This window comes from Schistocerca nitens, chromosome 1 (assembly GCF_023898315.1).
Source record: "Schistocerca nitens isolate TAMUIC-IGC-003100 chromosome 1, iqSchNite1.1, whole genome shotgun sequence".
NCBI lineage: Eukaryota > Metazoa > Arthropoda > Insecta > Orthoptera > Acrididae > Schistocerca > Schistocerca nitens.
In genome coordinates this window covers 437,738,489-437,755,870 of record NC_064614.1, presented here as the reverse complement: position 1 = coordinate 437,755,870, position 17,382 = coordinate 437,738,489, and the positions used below count along the sequence as shown (strand labels likewise).

General features: G+C 42.3%; 1 protein-coding gene across 1 annotated transcript in view; it reads right to left on the bottom strand.

Annotated features, from left to right (window-relative positions):
• Positions 1–17,382, bottom strand: part of LOC126252885 (uncharacterized) — a 213,062-nt gene that overhangs the window by 18,313 nt on the left and 177,367 nt on the right. The window contains exon 7 of the mRNA XM_049953890.1: positions 724–823. Within this exon, the coding sequence (XP_049809847.1) occupies positions 724–823 (100 nt within the window). The remainder of the gene's footprint in view (positions 1–723; positions 824–17,382) is intronic.

Genomic DNA, 17,382 nt, shown 5'->3' with positions numbered 1-17,382 from the left:
ACTGTAAACAAAAATGAAAAGGATAAGGCAGATATGAAAAAGTGTAAGGTAAAATTCTATGGGCATGTGAAAGGAATGGAGACAATCAGATTAACCAGACAGGTTGTGGAAATATGCGAAACTAGCAATAATGCTAAACATGTGCTGTAAACAGCAAAAGCCGGCCGCAGTGTCCGAGCGGTTCTAGGCGCTTCAGTCCGGAACCACGCGATTGCTACGGTCGCAGGTTCGAATCCTGCTGCGGGCATGGATGTGTGTGATGTCCTTAGGTTGGTTAGGTTTAAGTAGTTCTACGTTCTAGGAGACTGATGACCTCAGATGTTAAGTCCCATAGTGCTCAGAGTCATTTGAACCATTTGAATCAGCAAAACGGAAACCACACCAGGGACGGTCACGGTGAGCCTTCTAGACAATACCGCTGTTGATTCGAGTCCCGTACTAAACCTTTGAAAATGGCAGGCACTTGCACAGCCGAAACGCCAGGTAAAGTGTTAAATATCTATTGGGCGATCGTTCAGGTCAGCAGGCAGATCATCAGGAAAGGCTACCAAATCATCAAAGATCTTATTCGAAAATTACAAAGCTGACTATGCCCCTATTATGAGTACATGCCAAGGTGGTGAAGCGATTGCAAAGCACCAAGAGCAGTCATGAACAGACATCCGGTAGCCTAAAAGGGTGTGATAACTTATTTGTATGCAGCGTGTATTCGCAGTGACTTACTTGTCTAACAGTTTATAATCCAGCGGGTAGTAATGTCTCTCGGAGCAGCGTGGCAGGCAGTGGCAGTCAGCCAGCCCTTCTGGTAACGTCACCATTTCCTCTGCAACAAGTAAGGCACTAGGTGTCCCTTTCAGTCTCTCACATACCAGCCAGGTGTATAGGCCGCAAAAGCAATGGAGTCTACATACCTGTCACAGGTATCTGAAATGGGTTAAGCAGCAACCAATGAAATGTAAATGAAATGAAATGTAAATGATTCTTATTAACATATAAAAACCTCGGGAGCTACATACACACATCAAAAAAAAATTTTGCATCACCCCGGTTCCCAGAACTCCTGAAGATAGGCGTTGACTGTGGATATTGCATCACAGACACAGTCCCTTCGACTGTTCAGAGATGTCACTCAACCCGCCCCAAAGATGTAAACGAACATGCATCAGCGGCGCCTATTAGACGGACGGGGTCCGATAGCCGATCAGTTCCAGTCATTCCACCAGGAAGGAGGTAGTTCAACCACGCCTATTTATTTTATTTACATGTCAAGTTCCGTAGGACCAAATTGAGGAGCAAATCTGCAAGGTCATGGAACGTGTCAGTACATGAACTTACAACATAAAAGTAATAACAGATAAAAATAAATGTTCATGAACCTGAAAGAAAATCAGTCCATAAGTTTAAGCAAACGCTATCAGCAATACAATGATAATCATCTTAATTTTTCAAGGAACTCCCCGACAGAATAGAATGAGTGACCCATGAGGAAACTCTTCAGTTTCGATTTGAAAGCGCGTGGATTACTGCTAAGATTTTTGAATTCGAGTGGCAGTATGCTGCACACCTTTTTGCACAAGAGTTAAGGAAGTCCGATCCAAATGGAGGTCTGATTTCTGCCGCGTATTAACCGAGTGAAAGCTGCTTATTGTTGGAAATAAACTAATATTGGTAACAAGAAACGACAATAAGGAATATACATATTGAGAGGCCAATGTCAAAATACCCAGACTCGAGAACAGAGGTCGACAAGAGGTTCGTGAACTCACACCACCTAGACGGTCAATACCGCGGTTCGATCGCATCCGCATTGTTACTTTGTGCTAGGAAGGGCTCTCAACTAGGGAAGTGTCCAGCCGTCTCGGACTGAACCAAAGCGATGTTGTTCGGACATGGAGGACATACAGAGAGACAGGAACTGTCGATGACATGCCTCGCTCAGGCCGCCCTAGGTCTACTACTGCAGTGGATGACCGCTACCTGCGGATTTTGGCTCGGAGGAACCCTGACAGCAACGCCACCATGTTAAATAATGCTTTTTGTGCAGCCACAGGACGTCGTGTTACGACTCAAATTGTGGGCAATACGCTCCATGACGCGCAACTGTACTCCGGACGTCCATGGCGATGTCCATCTTTGCAACCACGATACCATGTAGCGTGGTACAGATGGGCCCAACAACATGCCCAATGGACCGCTCAGGATTGACATCACGTTCTCTTCTCCGATGAGTGTCGCATTTGCCTTCAACCAGACAAACGTCGGAGACGTGTTTGTAGAAAACCCGGCCAGGCTGAACGCCATAGATACACTGTCCAGTGAGTGCAGCAAGGTGGAAGTTCCCTGCTATTTTGGGGTGGCATTATGTGGGGCCGACGTACGCCGCTGGTGGTCATGGAACGCGCCGTAACGGTTCAAGATACGTGGATGCCATCCTCCGACCGATAGTGCAATCACATCGGCAGCATATTGACGAGTCATTCGTCTTCATGGACGACAATTCGTGCCCCTATCGCGCACATTTGTGAATGACTTCCTTCAGGATAACGACATCGCTCGACAAGAGTAGCCAGCACATTCTCCAGACATGAACCCTATTCAACATGCCTGGGGTAGATTGGAAAGGGCTGTTTATGGACGATGTGACCCACCAACCACTCTGAGGGATCTACGCCAAATCGTCGTTAAGGAGTGGGACAATCTGGACCAACAGCGCCTTGATGACCTTGTGGATAGTATTCCACGACGAATACAATGCAAGAGGACGGGCTACTGGGTATTAGAGGTACCGGTGTGTAGAGCAATCTGGACCACCACCTCTGAAGGTCTCGCTGTATGGTGGTACAACATGTAATGTGTGGTATTCATCAGCAATAAAAAGGGCGGAAATGATGTTTATGTTGACCTCTATTCCAATTTTCTGTACAGATTTCGGAACTCTCGGAAACGAGGTGATGCAAAAATTTTTTTGATGTGTGTAGATGACGGTGAGACAAGTAATTTAATATAAGACGCATGGGACCGCAAACGTCGGGAAATACCCTAAAAGTGGATGACAAATGTTGAAGACATGACGTCATCAGATGACATACCTGCAGCGGTTGAGTCTATCAGAATGTTCTACTTGATCATCCTAACCCAAGTCAAGTATTCATATCGGTGTGACTCCGGTTCCATGTGCGCGACTTCAGTTCGTGGGGCTTAGGGTTCGAGTCTCGTGTCTGCCAGGCAGAAATTCTTTCATTGAGGTAGGCAATTACGTGTTTACTCTGAGGTATAATTTATTATCCTGTTTATCGGTCTCGCGGTCTCCGTTGGTTTAGAGCAAAGTACTGTAGAATAGAAACATACCGCATTGCGTCACAAGTAGAGCTGACAAGAATAGTCAGCACATTCTCCAGACATGAACCCTATTCAACATGCCTGGGGTAGATTGGAAAGGGCTGAAGACTTGCATCGTTACTAGTAAATGACCTACGTTTTCTTTACTAAGTAATGTCTGTAAACAAAAACAGGAAGAACAAAAGGAAATAACCAAAAAATAAGACCAGATTTTACTTGGTAACGCGAGGACAATAATTTTGTAACTTCAGCGTTTATAATAGATCACAGATAACCTCTCGCTTCCTGTATTTTATCTCTCCTACCTCAATAATTGCAAAGAGTCCGTTCACTCATTATTATGAGAATATTAATTTTCCTGTAACATATGAATACTGTTGGAATATTACTTTTTAGTTGTTCCCCATCTACCGGGATTTCCTCACTTTAAATGTGTGGGATAAACTCCATACATAATCTATCATAAAAATTAAGTCGATAAAAGACAATTTCCACGCATTATGATCACACTGAACGTCGGAACTGAGTCCAAGACAAATGAAACTATCCCATGAATCGACTGAGAAAACATACCAAAAATTTTCATAAATTCATTTTTATAACTCAATTTTCGCCTTTTACAAAATAACAGAAAGTACTTTATAAATATTGGAAACTAAAATCAAACTCACACTCTTTTATACAGTCCTGCATGTGTCACACGAAGGTGACGAGCAATTTGATCCTGGTATCTGAAACAACAATGAGTAGGGAGAAGTCCGTAAAGACGACTGAGAACAATTCATAGCCTTAGAACAATCAGAAGGCTGATCGTAATGTTGAATGAGCAGGTTATCAATGCTAGACATGCAGCAGATTCGTCTAATAAATTGATAATTGTCGGTCAGAATCGCAGCTTTCAGTACTGATGTTCTTCTACATACTCTAAATAGCAGACACTCTGCAAAGATATATTCTGTACCGAGCAATCGATCTATGAAAGCATGACTGACACACTCAGTAGGAGATTATGAGCAAGCACTTTAGAGAGCAACTACGGTGGGCAAACGAGACGTGAACGTGCTTAGTTTACTGGGAACATTCGGTTTGAACTTTGAATGTACAAAGAGAGTTCTAGTTGGACGCTAGCGCACTACGTGGGTAGCTACGCTGAGATGCCGCTTTGGTTGAGTAAGAGTAGTGAAATCTGTTTCTATTGTTCATTCACAAATTGTGTTACAAATGCTTGCCTATTTTCTGGTTCGCATTGCAAGGCTTGGTGTTGTGTTATTTACAGCATTTCACAACCTTAGGGAGCGCTTACTATACGCACAAATCAAGTCTACAATCTGCACGGTGGCTGATGTGAGCGACTGTATGTAGGACATGACTTTGCTGTTGTTCCTACCAGCCGCCGCTTAGTTTGAGCGTATAGTACCCACATGTGACCACCGACCTAGTCTCGATATAAACCCGTTCAGACGATAGCAGCGTTACCTCGCGAGGAATGACCGTTAGTCAGACGCACGGTACATGCAGTACCACTGAGCGCGCTGTCCGTTTGTATAATGGGGAAGGCGCGCGATCTATCTGAGTTTGACCGAGGGCAGATTTTGATAGCCTGGAGGCTCGGCACGAGCATTTCGGAAACTGCACGACTTCTCGGGTGTTCAATGAGTGCTGTGGTTAGTGCCTTCAACACGTGCGAAACCACGTCCAGATGTCGTGGGTTTGAGGGGCGACCCCTCATTACAGGTGTCGGAAGTCGTAGGCTGAGCAGACTAGTAAAACAGAACAGGTGGAGAACTGCGGTGGAACTAACGTCAGCCTCGGAGTAAGCTGATGCATTAGCTCCATACATAACAATCATATACAACCGTTCGCCCGACGAAAGATCCGTACCCAAAGACTGGAAAGTTGCACAGATCACAACAATATTCAAGAAAGGTAGTAGGAGTAATTCACTAAATTACAGGACCATTTCGTTAACGTCGATATGCAGCAGGATTTTAGAACATATATTGTGTTCGAACATTATGAATTACCTCGAAGAAAACTGTCTATTGACCCACAGTCAACATGGGTCTAGAAAACATTGTTCCTGTGAAACACAACTAGCTCTTTATTCATGAAGTGTTGAGTGCTATTGACAAGGGATTTCACATAGAGTCCGTATTTCTGAATTTCCGGAAGGCTTTTGACAGTGTACCACACAAGAAGCCGGCCGGAGTGGCCGATCAAAGGCGCTACAGTCTGGAACCGCACAACCGCTACGGTCGCAGGTTCGAATCCTGACTCGGGCATGGATGTGAGTGATGTCCTTAGGTTAGTTAGGTTTAAGTAGTTCTAAGTTCTAGGGGACTTAGGACCACAGCAGTTGAGTCCCATAGTGCTCAGAGCCATTTGAACCATTTTGAACCACACAAGCGGCTCGTAGTGAAATTGCGTGCTTATGGAATATCGTCTCAGTTATGTGACTGGATTTGTGACTTCCTGTCAGATAGGTCACAGTTTGTAGTAACTGCCGGAAAGTCATCGAGTAAAACAGAAGTGATTTCTGGCGTTCCCCAAGGTAGTGTTATAGGCCCCTACTGTTCCGTATCTATATAAACGATTTGGGAGACAATCTGAGCAGCCGTCTTAGGTTGTTTGCAGATGACGCTGTCGTTTATCGACTAGTAAAGTCATCAGAAGATCAAAACAAACTGCAAAATGATTTAGAAAAAATATCTGAATGGAGCGAAAAGTGGCAGTTGACGCTAAATAACGAAAAGTGTGAGGTCATCCACATGAGTGCTAAAAGGAACTCGTTAAACTTCGGTTACACGATGAATCAGTCTAATCTATTCTCCTAAATACGTAGGTATTACAATTACGAACAACTTAAATTCGAAGGAACACACAGAAAATGTTGTGGGGAAGACTAACCAAAGGCTGCGTTTTATTGGCAGGACACTTAGAAAATGTAACGGACCTACTAAGGAGACCGCCTACGCTAAGTTTGTCGGTCCTCTTTTAGAATACTGCTGCGCAGTGTGGGCTCCTTACCAGATAGGACTGACGGAGTACATCGAAAAAGTTCAAAGAAAGGCAGCACGTTTTGTGTTATCGCGAAATGTGGGAGAGAGTGTCACAGAAATGATACAGGATTTGGGCTGGAAATCAATAAAAGAAAGGCGTTTTTCGTTGCGATGGAATCTTCTCACGAATTTCCAATCACCAACTTTCTCCTCCGAATGAGAAAATATTTTGTTAACACCGACCTACATAGGAAGGAACGATCACAACGATAAAATAAGGAAAATAAGAGCACGTACGGAAAGATATTCATTCTTTCCGCGCGCTATACGAGATTGGAATAATAGAGAATTGTGAAGGTGGTTCGATGAACCCTCTTCCAGGCACTTAAATGTGATTTGCAGAGTATCCATGTAGATGTACATGTAAAACTCTCGGCAGAGTACAAGTGTGTCTGAACACACAGTGTACTGAACACGCCTAAGGATGGGCTTCCGCAGCCGACAACTCATGCATGTGCCAATGTTAACACCACAAGATTGGCAGCTACGACTGAAACGGGCACGTGACCAACGGCACTGGACGTTGGCGCAGTAGCAGAGCGTTGCATGGTCTGATGACTACCGCTACCTTCTTCATCATACCGATGGGAGGGTGCGAATCCGTCGTCTTCCAGGGGAACAGCTAATTGACACCTTTACTGCGAAGCAGAGACAGGCTGGCGGCAGCTCCATTGTGCTCTGAATATTGACGTAGGCTTCCATGGGTCCAGCGGAGCTCGTGTAAGCACCATGGTGGCCAAGGAGTATCGTACTCTGGTTGTAGGCAACGTTCACCTCTTCGAGACGATCATGTTTCCTTACGGTAGTGGCATTTTTCACCAAGATAATGCGCCATGTCACAAGGCCAGGAATGTGATGGAGTGGTTCGAAGAACAGAACACAGTGGCGTGTTCCAATTGGTGAGCTGGCCCCCCACTTTGCCAGATCTGAACCCGATCGAACACATCTGGGTTGTGATTGAATATAGCGTCAGAGCTCATCGACCCTTCCCCGAAATGTACGTGATGTAGGTGACCTGTATGTAGGTGGGTCGTCGCTGTCTTCCGTGTCAAATGTGGACTGCCGACTACTACGTACGTGGTCATAATGTTCTGACTGATCATATGGAAACGATACATTATTTGTTTGGTGAGATGCGTGATTGTCGAAGCACTTGACAGAAGCGGGCTTACATTAGTTCATCCGAATATTAGGACAGCTGAATTCATCACACCCTTGCTTAGTGAGCTTTTTCAAAAATGGCTCTGAGCACTATGGGACTTAACATCTGAGGTCATCAGTCCCCTAGAACTTAGAACTACTTAAACCTAACTAACCTAAGGACATCACACACATCCATGCCCGAGGCAGGATTCGAACCTGCAACCGTAGCAGTCGCACGGTTCCAGACTGAAGCGCCTAGAACCGCTCGGCCACATCGGCCGGCTGAGCTTTTTCATTAGTTTCTTATGCACATAAAATTGATTTTATTTACATCTTTCACTGGTATTTGTTTAATACACTACATGTTCCACGCAGAGATGTGTGCGTCATGGTGGCCATAATTGTGCTCTAAGGTCAATTACATACTTTCTTAATCAAAGACTCTGCAGTATATTCATGGAAAAATTGAAATGAGCGTTTGGCGTCATTCGCCTGGAGGCCCCTTACGGGGCAGGTCCGGCCGCCTTGGTGCAGGTCTTATTACATTTGACGCCACATTCGGCGACCTGCGCGCCGGATGGGGATGAAATGATGATGAAGACAACACAACACCCAGTCCCAAAGGGGAGAAAATCCCCGACCCAGCCGGGAATCGAACCGGGGCCCTTTAGGACGGCAATCCGTCATGCTGACCGTTTTTTTTCCGTCATTTTTTTCGATATAGTTCGTTGCATTTGGTCTGGGCGGACGTCACAAGACATCCGTTCAAGTTGATCGTTGATTCCTTGACTCAGTTTTTTATTTTATTTTTATTTTTTTTATTACAGAGAGCACGCAGCCCTCTGACCGATCACGCAAAGCTACCGTGCCGGCCACCGTTCAGGAATCAGGAATCAGTTTATTAATGATTCCTTGCCAACGCTACGAAATTATAAAATCTTTACGGCTGAAAGCAAACATTGCCATCGGCATCAGGCTGTCTCATGTAATGTTGCAGGCTTTCTGCCTTCAGCAGAGATACCAATTTTTCTGAACCATTATTACAACCCATGCATTTCTAAAAACTGCAGGCAGTAATATGCTTTGTCTATTTTATTTGTATGTTTACCGGTCAACAGTTGGAGTCTCAGAGAGGGCTGGCAGTTCATCACTTCGTATACGACATGATTGCCTTGTGCCTCTGAATTCCGGATTTCTAAGTGTAAAAACTAGGTTAACAGATTGGGTCAAACATGCTCACTGCGTGTAACTTGGCTACAAGCTGGGTATTTACATATTACTGTTAGACCATGTGCTTATCTCAACTTTGTACGTTCGTGGAATTCAGTCAAGTGCGTGTTTATGCTCATTATTGTTACGTTGCACAAAGTAAGCTACTCCTTTTGTTCTCTTGTTCTATTCCTCTAAGAAGTTTTAGTGAGGCCGCGTTGTCATAACTTTATATGGGAATAAACATTGTATAGGAAAGGGCTTTACTCAGGGCATGGTTCAGGTTACATATTCGCATGTAATCCGAATTTGGAAGGAGAACAGGTTGCTTATATCCGTCGATTTCCTACCAGAACATGAATTTCGGTTTTTCTGATGACTCGATTGCTAGTGAAACTCTCATCAGATCCTGTCAGATTCCTGAATTCTGGCGGTGCTGATACTGCCTGCGTTAGAACATTATTCAGTTTAACTCGGGTTCTGCAGTCGTTACTCGTTTATCCCGTCCAAGGGACTAGTCTATCAGGAATACTTGCTTGTGAAACTTCACTTAACTGCAGTTCGTGTTATTTCATATTTTTCAGGTCAGTGTAGGAAATATTATTACATATGTGTGAGAACACTATCAAGCTACTTCAGGGACAGTGACTATTTTATTCCTTCTCTTGCTATCTGCTTGCGTTGCATTTACTGACAGTATATTGAAACCAATTCTGTGTGTTTTGTTTGTGGCTGGCTGCAAGCATAATAATATTGTTTTAAATATCTGTTATATTTCTTTCTGATTAATATGTGAACTATTCAGTCCAAGCAAAGATCTGATATCGTTTTATCTTTTCAGCTATTAATGAAAGAGCTATATGCTTGCTCATCAGCGTTTTAAAAGATGTTCGGATGCTAATGTTAGTTTCTATCTATATGAGGAAAAAGTGATAAATTTCGGGGACTTACATTACATGTGTCAAATACTTAACACTCTTTTCGGTGGTGTATTAGATGGAAATTGGAGCTGTTTCCATAAGCTGCCGTTACTGTTGTTTGAATCACATTTTTGAATAGGTCTGTCTTAACAACACATAGTTTATATACTTTGAAAATATACTGCATTGAGCAAATATTTCATTCATTTGTCTTAGTTCCGTCTTTACACAATTTCTGACACTAATGATCGTTTGTTGTGTTTTGGTATTCAATAATTCCTGCCGACACATTTCCTGATACACATATCTATCTTCCTTACAGTCTTTCTGACCGCATATATTTTATTGCTGATTATGTGTTTATGTCCTTTCAGAGAAGCACTGACACTTCATATGAAGAGGAAGCACTGTTTCTGAGTGCTTGCACGTTAGTATGTTGGTGTGATTCCAAGAAATTGGGCTTGTGGACAGCAATATTGTAGTGGTAAGAGTGTACTGAAATATGGTCCTGCTTTCGTCTAGTGTTAATTTGGGACTGATAGATTTTCATGTTTATTCCCATAAAGGGAAACTGTATTTGTAGAGAGTTGTCAGGTGTGAATTGCAGATTCTGTGATTCATGTTCTAACGAGACATAAAATACTTATGACTGTTTGATAGGAGACTAAAACCCTGGAATAGTGAACAGTTCTAGGGATTTGTCAGCATTTGCCATGATAAATATATGTGAACATGTGTGTTGAGCAATGATGAGTCCTTAGGGGAGACTTTCCTTCTGGGTGCTCCTGCTGACATTTAGTCACATTTTCTGGTCATGTGGAATGAACCAGGTCAGTGCACAGTGAAACAGTACTTTTTTTATTTTATAACTAAGAGGAGAATTTACTATTGGGATGTGCAGCAACTTCTGAATGTAATGTTTTTTGACTAAGTGTATGAAATACGTTATATGGATTATATGTACCTAACAGTGTGGCGCTCAGACTTAAAGGTTTCATTGCTTGCTGGTTGGAGTTGTGCCTGTGCAGTTGAGTACACATCTCGTTTTGCTGTTTATCTGTTGCCAGTTAGTAGTTCTGGAGTCTTTAATGAGATTCATTACTGTGGATCCTTTGGCCTGTTACAAAAGGTAGTTTAATTACAGTGGGATAATTGAACTAACCTAGTTTGTCAGTTTTAGACGTTTCTTACAATTAGTACTGGTGGGAATTTGTGACCTGCTAGAGTGGAGGGTAGACCCACCACCCTTTCCTTCGATCCTCTCTCCCCTGTGCTCATCTTAACTGTGATTTGGGAATAATTGAGTGTTTAAACTTTTCACATATCTTAAGGGCGGTACATATGTTGCACTATATTATTCTGATGTCCTTAATAAATCTATTTACTCAGGGGAAGTGTATACTAGAATCTAACAAATGTTGTTACATGGACACATGTGAGGTATTGTTGAGCATTGATTATTGAGGTTTTGTGTTTGATCCTACTAATATTAACTGTCTCATACTTGTGTTTAATATCAAGAGCTTGATGGTTGACTATTTCGTTCTTTATATGTGTCTGAGGAGGACTTCCTTTTTTGGAGGTCTGTCTTAATTTATCCTTCGTTCTTTGGAACAATACTGAGTTCTGTTGCATTATGATTTTAATCTTGTGGTACTATACAGAGACTTTGGTGGGACAGTGGAAGATTATTGTCAGCTGTTTCGGTTATACTTATTGCACTTGTACTTATTCTTAGGGAACAGTGAATGAATTCTTTCTACACTCATTAGAAAATATAGAGAAGTATTGGAAGAGAAGTATTGGAAATCTGACAAGGTCCTTTCGGTTAGGAAGTAGCATGGATGGGAATTAAAACTCTAGGTAGATGCTGCAGTACAGTTTGAAAGGGTACAGTACCGCCCAACATTGAGAATAGGTACGAAATTCTTGTCAGAACAACACATTTTTTGTGTAAAAGTAACTCAATTTCAATTAATACAGCGAAGCCGGATACCAGTGTGGGAAAGAATGACAATTATTTATTTAATTGATCACATGTGCACTTCCTCAAAATAAATCCCTACATCCAGTTTGGTGAGATCTGTGTGGTGTAACTGAATGAATATATGATCATCTTTGAGTCGATCCTTTGGCTACCTTTGGTGAGATCAAAGAGATGGAAGTTACCAGAGCTTTGGAGCGTCTGAAATGTGGCTGACCAATAAGGTAGCAAGGTGCTTCTCCCACTTCGACAGAGGTGCGAGAGAACCGGAATACGGCCATGTTTCGGCACTCTGGCGCTGAACCTTCTGCTGTAAAGACCTGTTTTTTGTTGTGCTCCGTAATGAAAGTGTGGAGGCATGGTATGGATGTGGAATATTTAAGAGTAGTTAGAACTAATCATTTCTCTTTCCTAGGAACTTTTGTGGGGAAAATTACAAAGTGAGGCAGGTAATTTTAAGGGAATTGTAGTAAACCAACGGTCACAATGAGACCACGTGTAGTTATAAGTTGAGATACTAGCGTGTGTACAATAAGCTGAAATATTTAAGAATTAATAGCGTGTGTACAATAAGCTGAAATATTTAAGAAATAGCGTGTGTATCATAAGTTGAAGTATTTAAGAAATATCATTCCGTGTGACACTAAATTTAAACTCTGAGAGAGAATCAAGGTGAGTCGGCCGTTTTTCCAGCAACGCCACTTGGCTTGCATTGCACAGGAAGACGTGCGTTTATCTCCAGAGTTCACAGTAGGAAAGTAAAATTACAAAGTGGGGCAATGTCGTGTGAAACTGGGATAGATATTGATTGAAGTGGGAAAGCGGAAAGTGATGAAGTTGTAACCGTTCGATGTGTAATATTTCATATTGTTGTGATGTGTATGTCTTGTAATTTGGGTATGTGTGTTTTGCATGGGAGTAGCAAGGTAGTTTCGAAAGATTTGTGGGTTATGCTTGTTCCTTCTGTATCGCTCGATCTGGAGGAAAGTTTCGTGAGGATGAATGTGAGAGGCGAAGTGTGAGGTATAATAAAAGATCCACCATCCGATCCAGGGAGTGCACTGTTGGGGCAAATAGATTACGAGACCATAGTATAGAGATTCACTAACGTAAAGCCATGCCCACTGGGCGGAATTTCTCTTGTGATTTTGTTCTAGGTTGTAGAATTTGTGTGTTTAGGAATAAATCAAATAGTGAATAGAAAGAGATTGGTGGCCTTTTTCATTAAATTGTATGTTATCATAATGTCCCGAATTTATATAAAAGCCGTTAAATCAAAGACAAGAAGTAAGTGTGGTATTGCCAGTGCGTAGTGTGCAGTCAGAGTTCTATAAATCACTGATAGTCAGATGCGTGTTTCCGTTGCGTATTATTCATGCAGGAGGATAATTTGTAACTAAATAGTAAGATACGAGAATTCATGTTGCTCAATAAATTAAGGAAGAATCCACTCGCTTGGCAAACCACCCATCTTGCAGGCCTGACTGCTTGATGCCACAGTATGAGAAAGGCAAGTGGGTGCCTCTCATAATTTCGACCCTGCCAGGATTATTTTATTGGTCAGGATATTTAATTTGCTGCCAGGATTATTTTATTGGTTAGGATATTTTGCTGCCAGGATTATTTATTGGTCAGGATATTTAATTTGTTGCCAGGATTATTTTATTGGTTAGGATATTTTGTTGCCAGGATTCCGGTTTTGTCACGATAATTTTGTTGCCAGGATTCCGGTTTTGTCACGATAATTTTGTTGCCAGGATCATTTTTGTTAGGATATTTTGTTGTTAGGGTTTGCTGTTAAATTTTTTTTTATGGAATGTATTGTGATAGCGCTAAGAAGTAAAATTTTTTTCTGTTCGCAATTTCTTTCTGGATTGGTGAGGATCTTTTATTTTATTTTATGTAATTAATTGCGGTATCGCACAAGGCTAGAAGATCGTTTTATAATTTTTTTTGCGTAATGTCCGTAGTAACTAGGTCGCAGGCTAAAAGTATAGTCACCATGGAGAATAACGATTCTGGCGTGAACGTAGCAGTGCAGCGGGAAGTAGCTGTAGATGGGTTAATGAGTGGGGACGGCAGGCACTCAGAAGAGGCTGTATTGTTCAGTGGACCGCTGCGAGGGGATCCTTTGTGCGGCGGGCTTTGTCCACAAACACGGGCCTTCCCAGACGACGCGGGCGAGCCGAGACTAGGCCAGGTGTACGGTGAAAGTGCAGCTACCCTTAGCGAAGCTACGGTTTCGCAGGCGAACGAGGTGAACGCGTCGAAAGTAGGAAATAACGATGGGCTAATGCAGTTTTTACAGAGAATGGAGAGAGATAATAAAGAAAGATTGGAAGCAATGAGTAGGGAGACTAAAGCGATAAATGAAAAATTGGAAGCAAATAACGAAAGATTAGAAGCAATCAATAGAGATAATAAGGAGAGAGATAGGGAAAATAAGGAAAGATTGGAGGTAATGGATAAGGGAAATAAAGAGGCAATGAGGAAGCTCCACACAGTTATCAATGAGCGTCTGTCCGCAGTTAATAATCGGTTAGATGAGGGGGAGAAGAATCTGGGTGCGGTAAAGCAAGTATGTGATGCTGTGAAAGAAAAAACCAATAATTTGGAGGTACGAGTAAGTGCAATAGAGAGCGATATTACCGAACGTGGGGACGTGTTGCCGGATGAGCGAATCAAAGAGATAGTAGAGGACTTACTTGCAGATAAACAAGGGGCATTAGACAGCGTAGAAGCTCAAGTCACACGGCAGGAAATGGCGCTAAATAAACACAGGGATGAAGTTGCGGTGGTAGTGGCCAGAATGAATACGATTAGCGCAGATGTAGAAAAGATCAGTATGAGAGGCGAAACAGGCTCTGACAGTACGCAGCGAGAGGTTTATGCCGACCAAGAGGAGATACAATCACTATTGCAGTTTAAAGAGGGACAATTAGAAATAAGTAGGAAACATAGTGAAGAACTAGCACAGTTGCAATTAGCGGGCAGTAGCGGAGGTGACACACCATCAGGTAGATTGCAGAAGGAGAGTGAGATAAACTCAAAAGGCGAAAATAGGCAGAAAGAGGAAGACGAATTCACAGAGTCAGAAGAACGGTTGTGTCGGATAAAACAGGTGGCAGACTCAACTGGGTATAGTCCAAGGCTGTCTCAGTTTCAAGATTCGTTACCTTCATCGAGGGGACTGCTCCGCAACATGAAGTTTGTGTATAACTATTTGAGGGACGAGGCTAGAGCGAAAATGCAGGAAGACCTTAAAGACTGTAGTAGCTATTTAAATGAATTCAGGCCGAAAAGTAAGCAGGACCAGGTTACGCTAAGCATATTGATGATGCAAAATCGTAACGAAGGTGGCATAAGGGATTCAGTGTCGTGCTATCAGGAGATGTTCAGACGAAACAGGTACTTGGATGTGACATACGAACCAGCGGAGTTCATTAGGATCCATATAACGAAGTTGCCAGTGAAATTGCGCAGAGGTATAGTGATGGCAGGCAGAGGCTTAGACGATTCCGCGTCATTTCAACACTTGGGTAATGAGAGCGGTATCGTGAACGGAGACAGGTCAGATAGTGTCGAGGGTAGAAACTATCTGAATGACAGGAGAGCATGGAATCCGGGTATTTCTTTCATGTTGTAATAGATTGAAGAATAGGAGAAACTAATCCAACATATCAGCCCTTAATATCTTGCTCTTAAAACACATGCAGCTGGCACTGAAAATTGTCTATGTAGCAGACAAACTCAACTAATATGTAGGAATGCAAATACCATACTTCTGATCAGAGAATAAAACGCCAGTAATGGAATCTATTAGGCTGGTATCTCAGTAAAATTTGCAAATTTTATTTCGAACAGTAAAGTAAAAGAATTGTTATGTAATAATGCCAATGAGTCCAGTCGAATTAGTGTGATTCGACTATTGTAGATACTAAACAAGTAATGTAGGAGGTAAACATTGTGATCGAAGTTTTTAAATTAGATGCCATCTGATGTCATTGTCGTGGTGACAGTTATAATGAAGTGCTGTGTATGGTTATTCGGAATCTGGTGTTAGTGAGAGAGGCCACTAGCACCTAAGTTTCTAACACTTGGGCTGCCCAATTCTCCCAGCTTGTATATTCTCTGCACACATTTAATTTTCGTGTAAGCACATATTCCTAACTAGCGAATTCTTTATTGTGTATAGTGGACCATTCAGAGTGAGGCGGATTGTCCATGAAAATGCTGTACTGATTGAGACGATCAAGGGAAAACAATCTCGTGGGCTTCATCACATTTCTAACATCAAATTATGGAAAAGTTAAGGATAGATCTAAGGTAGGCTATTTATGGTAGATAGTCAGTGTATTTAATTGTGGTGTGTAACGTTGTGCAGGGTCAAATCGAACATAAGAATTTTCAGGCGGGATGTCAGGAAGTATGACAGAACAGACTGGTCGAATGAGTCATGAACAGGAGTCGACAGAGTGGTGTATGTACGTATTTTTGTCGTATGAATAAGGATCAAGCAGAAACGACGTGATGATTAATGAGTGGATAAAGATGGTAGATAGAGAAGCGACGTGATAAATAGTAGTGGATAAAGGTGGTATATGAGGAGAAGCGACGTGAAGCAGTGTGATTAATAAAGAGAGATTCGACGTGATGAAACAGTGGTAAATAAAGGTGAGTAGAATTGAATAATGTGGAGATGTCTTAGATGTATGTTACAGAGAGGCCTGTGTATGCTGCAATAGAGATTGATGCCAATGATGAAGGAAGACCAGGAAATGATGGAGTAATGGACGGACGGAGAGCCGAAATACGAATGAAGAGATGAGGACAACTGCACAATGTGAAAGGACGTAAAGGGAGTATGAGACCCAGATGGTGAACGTTGTGAAATACTGACGTAAGATGTAATATAAGTGTAGATCTAATTCTTACCATAAAATATGCTATTTGGCAAAAATAATATTTTTTGTTGTCGTTGAAGCCTCGTACCAGTATAACTGATCAAAACGGTACCAAGAATGTGTGCAGTTATTTTGCAGGTTGATTAATTTGTGTATTTTTTGTTCTTAGATGAAATGTCGCGATTCTAAGTTGAGATTTAGCATAAAGTGAATGCAGAGGTAAGCCGATGTAAAGAGGTGCCAGAGTGAAAGGACGAATTCGGAGACTGGAACGCTATCTCCGAAACAGCTTCATGTGTTATGTGGTTGAGTATAAGGGAGCAAAGGTATGGTATGTTGTCGTGAGTGTGGTGGTGTTAAGGTTAGCTGACTTCTAGACCTATTCTGTTAGTGTATTAATGGGTTGAATGAGAAGGAAAGTGTGATGTCTGGTGAGTGAGAGTCGTAGAGTAGTGTGATCAATGCGCACACTCCTGTAAAGGGGATGCTACCGATCTGTAACTAAAATATTATTATGTATTGTTTGATTGGGATGAACCTCGATGGCAGGTCAGGATCTGACATCATGTGGATGGTTCATACATGTCCAAGAAACGTTGCTATATACACTCCTGGAAATTGAAATAAGAACACCGTGAATTCATTGTCCCAGGAAGGGGAAACTTTATTGACACATTCCTGGGGTCAGATACATCACATGATCACACTGACAGAACCACAGGCACATAGACACAGGCAACAGAGCGTGCACAATGTCGGCACTAGTACAGTGTATATCCACCTTTCGCAGCAATGCAGGCTGCTATTCTCCCATGGAGACGATC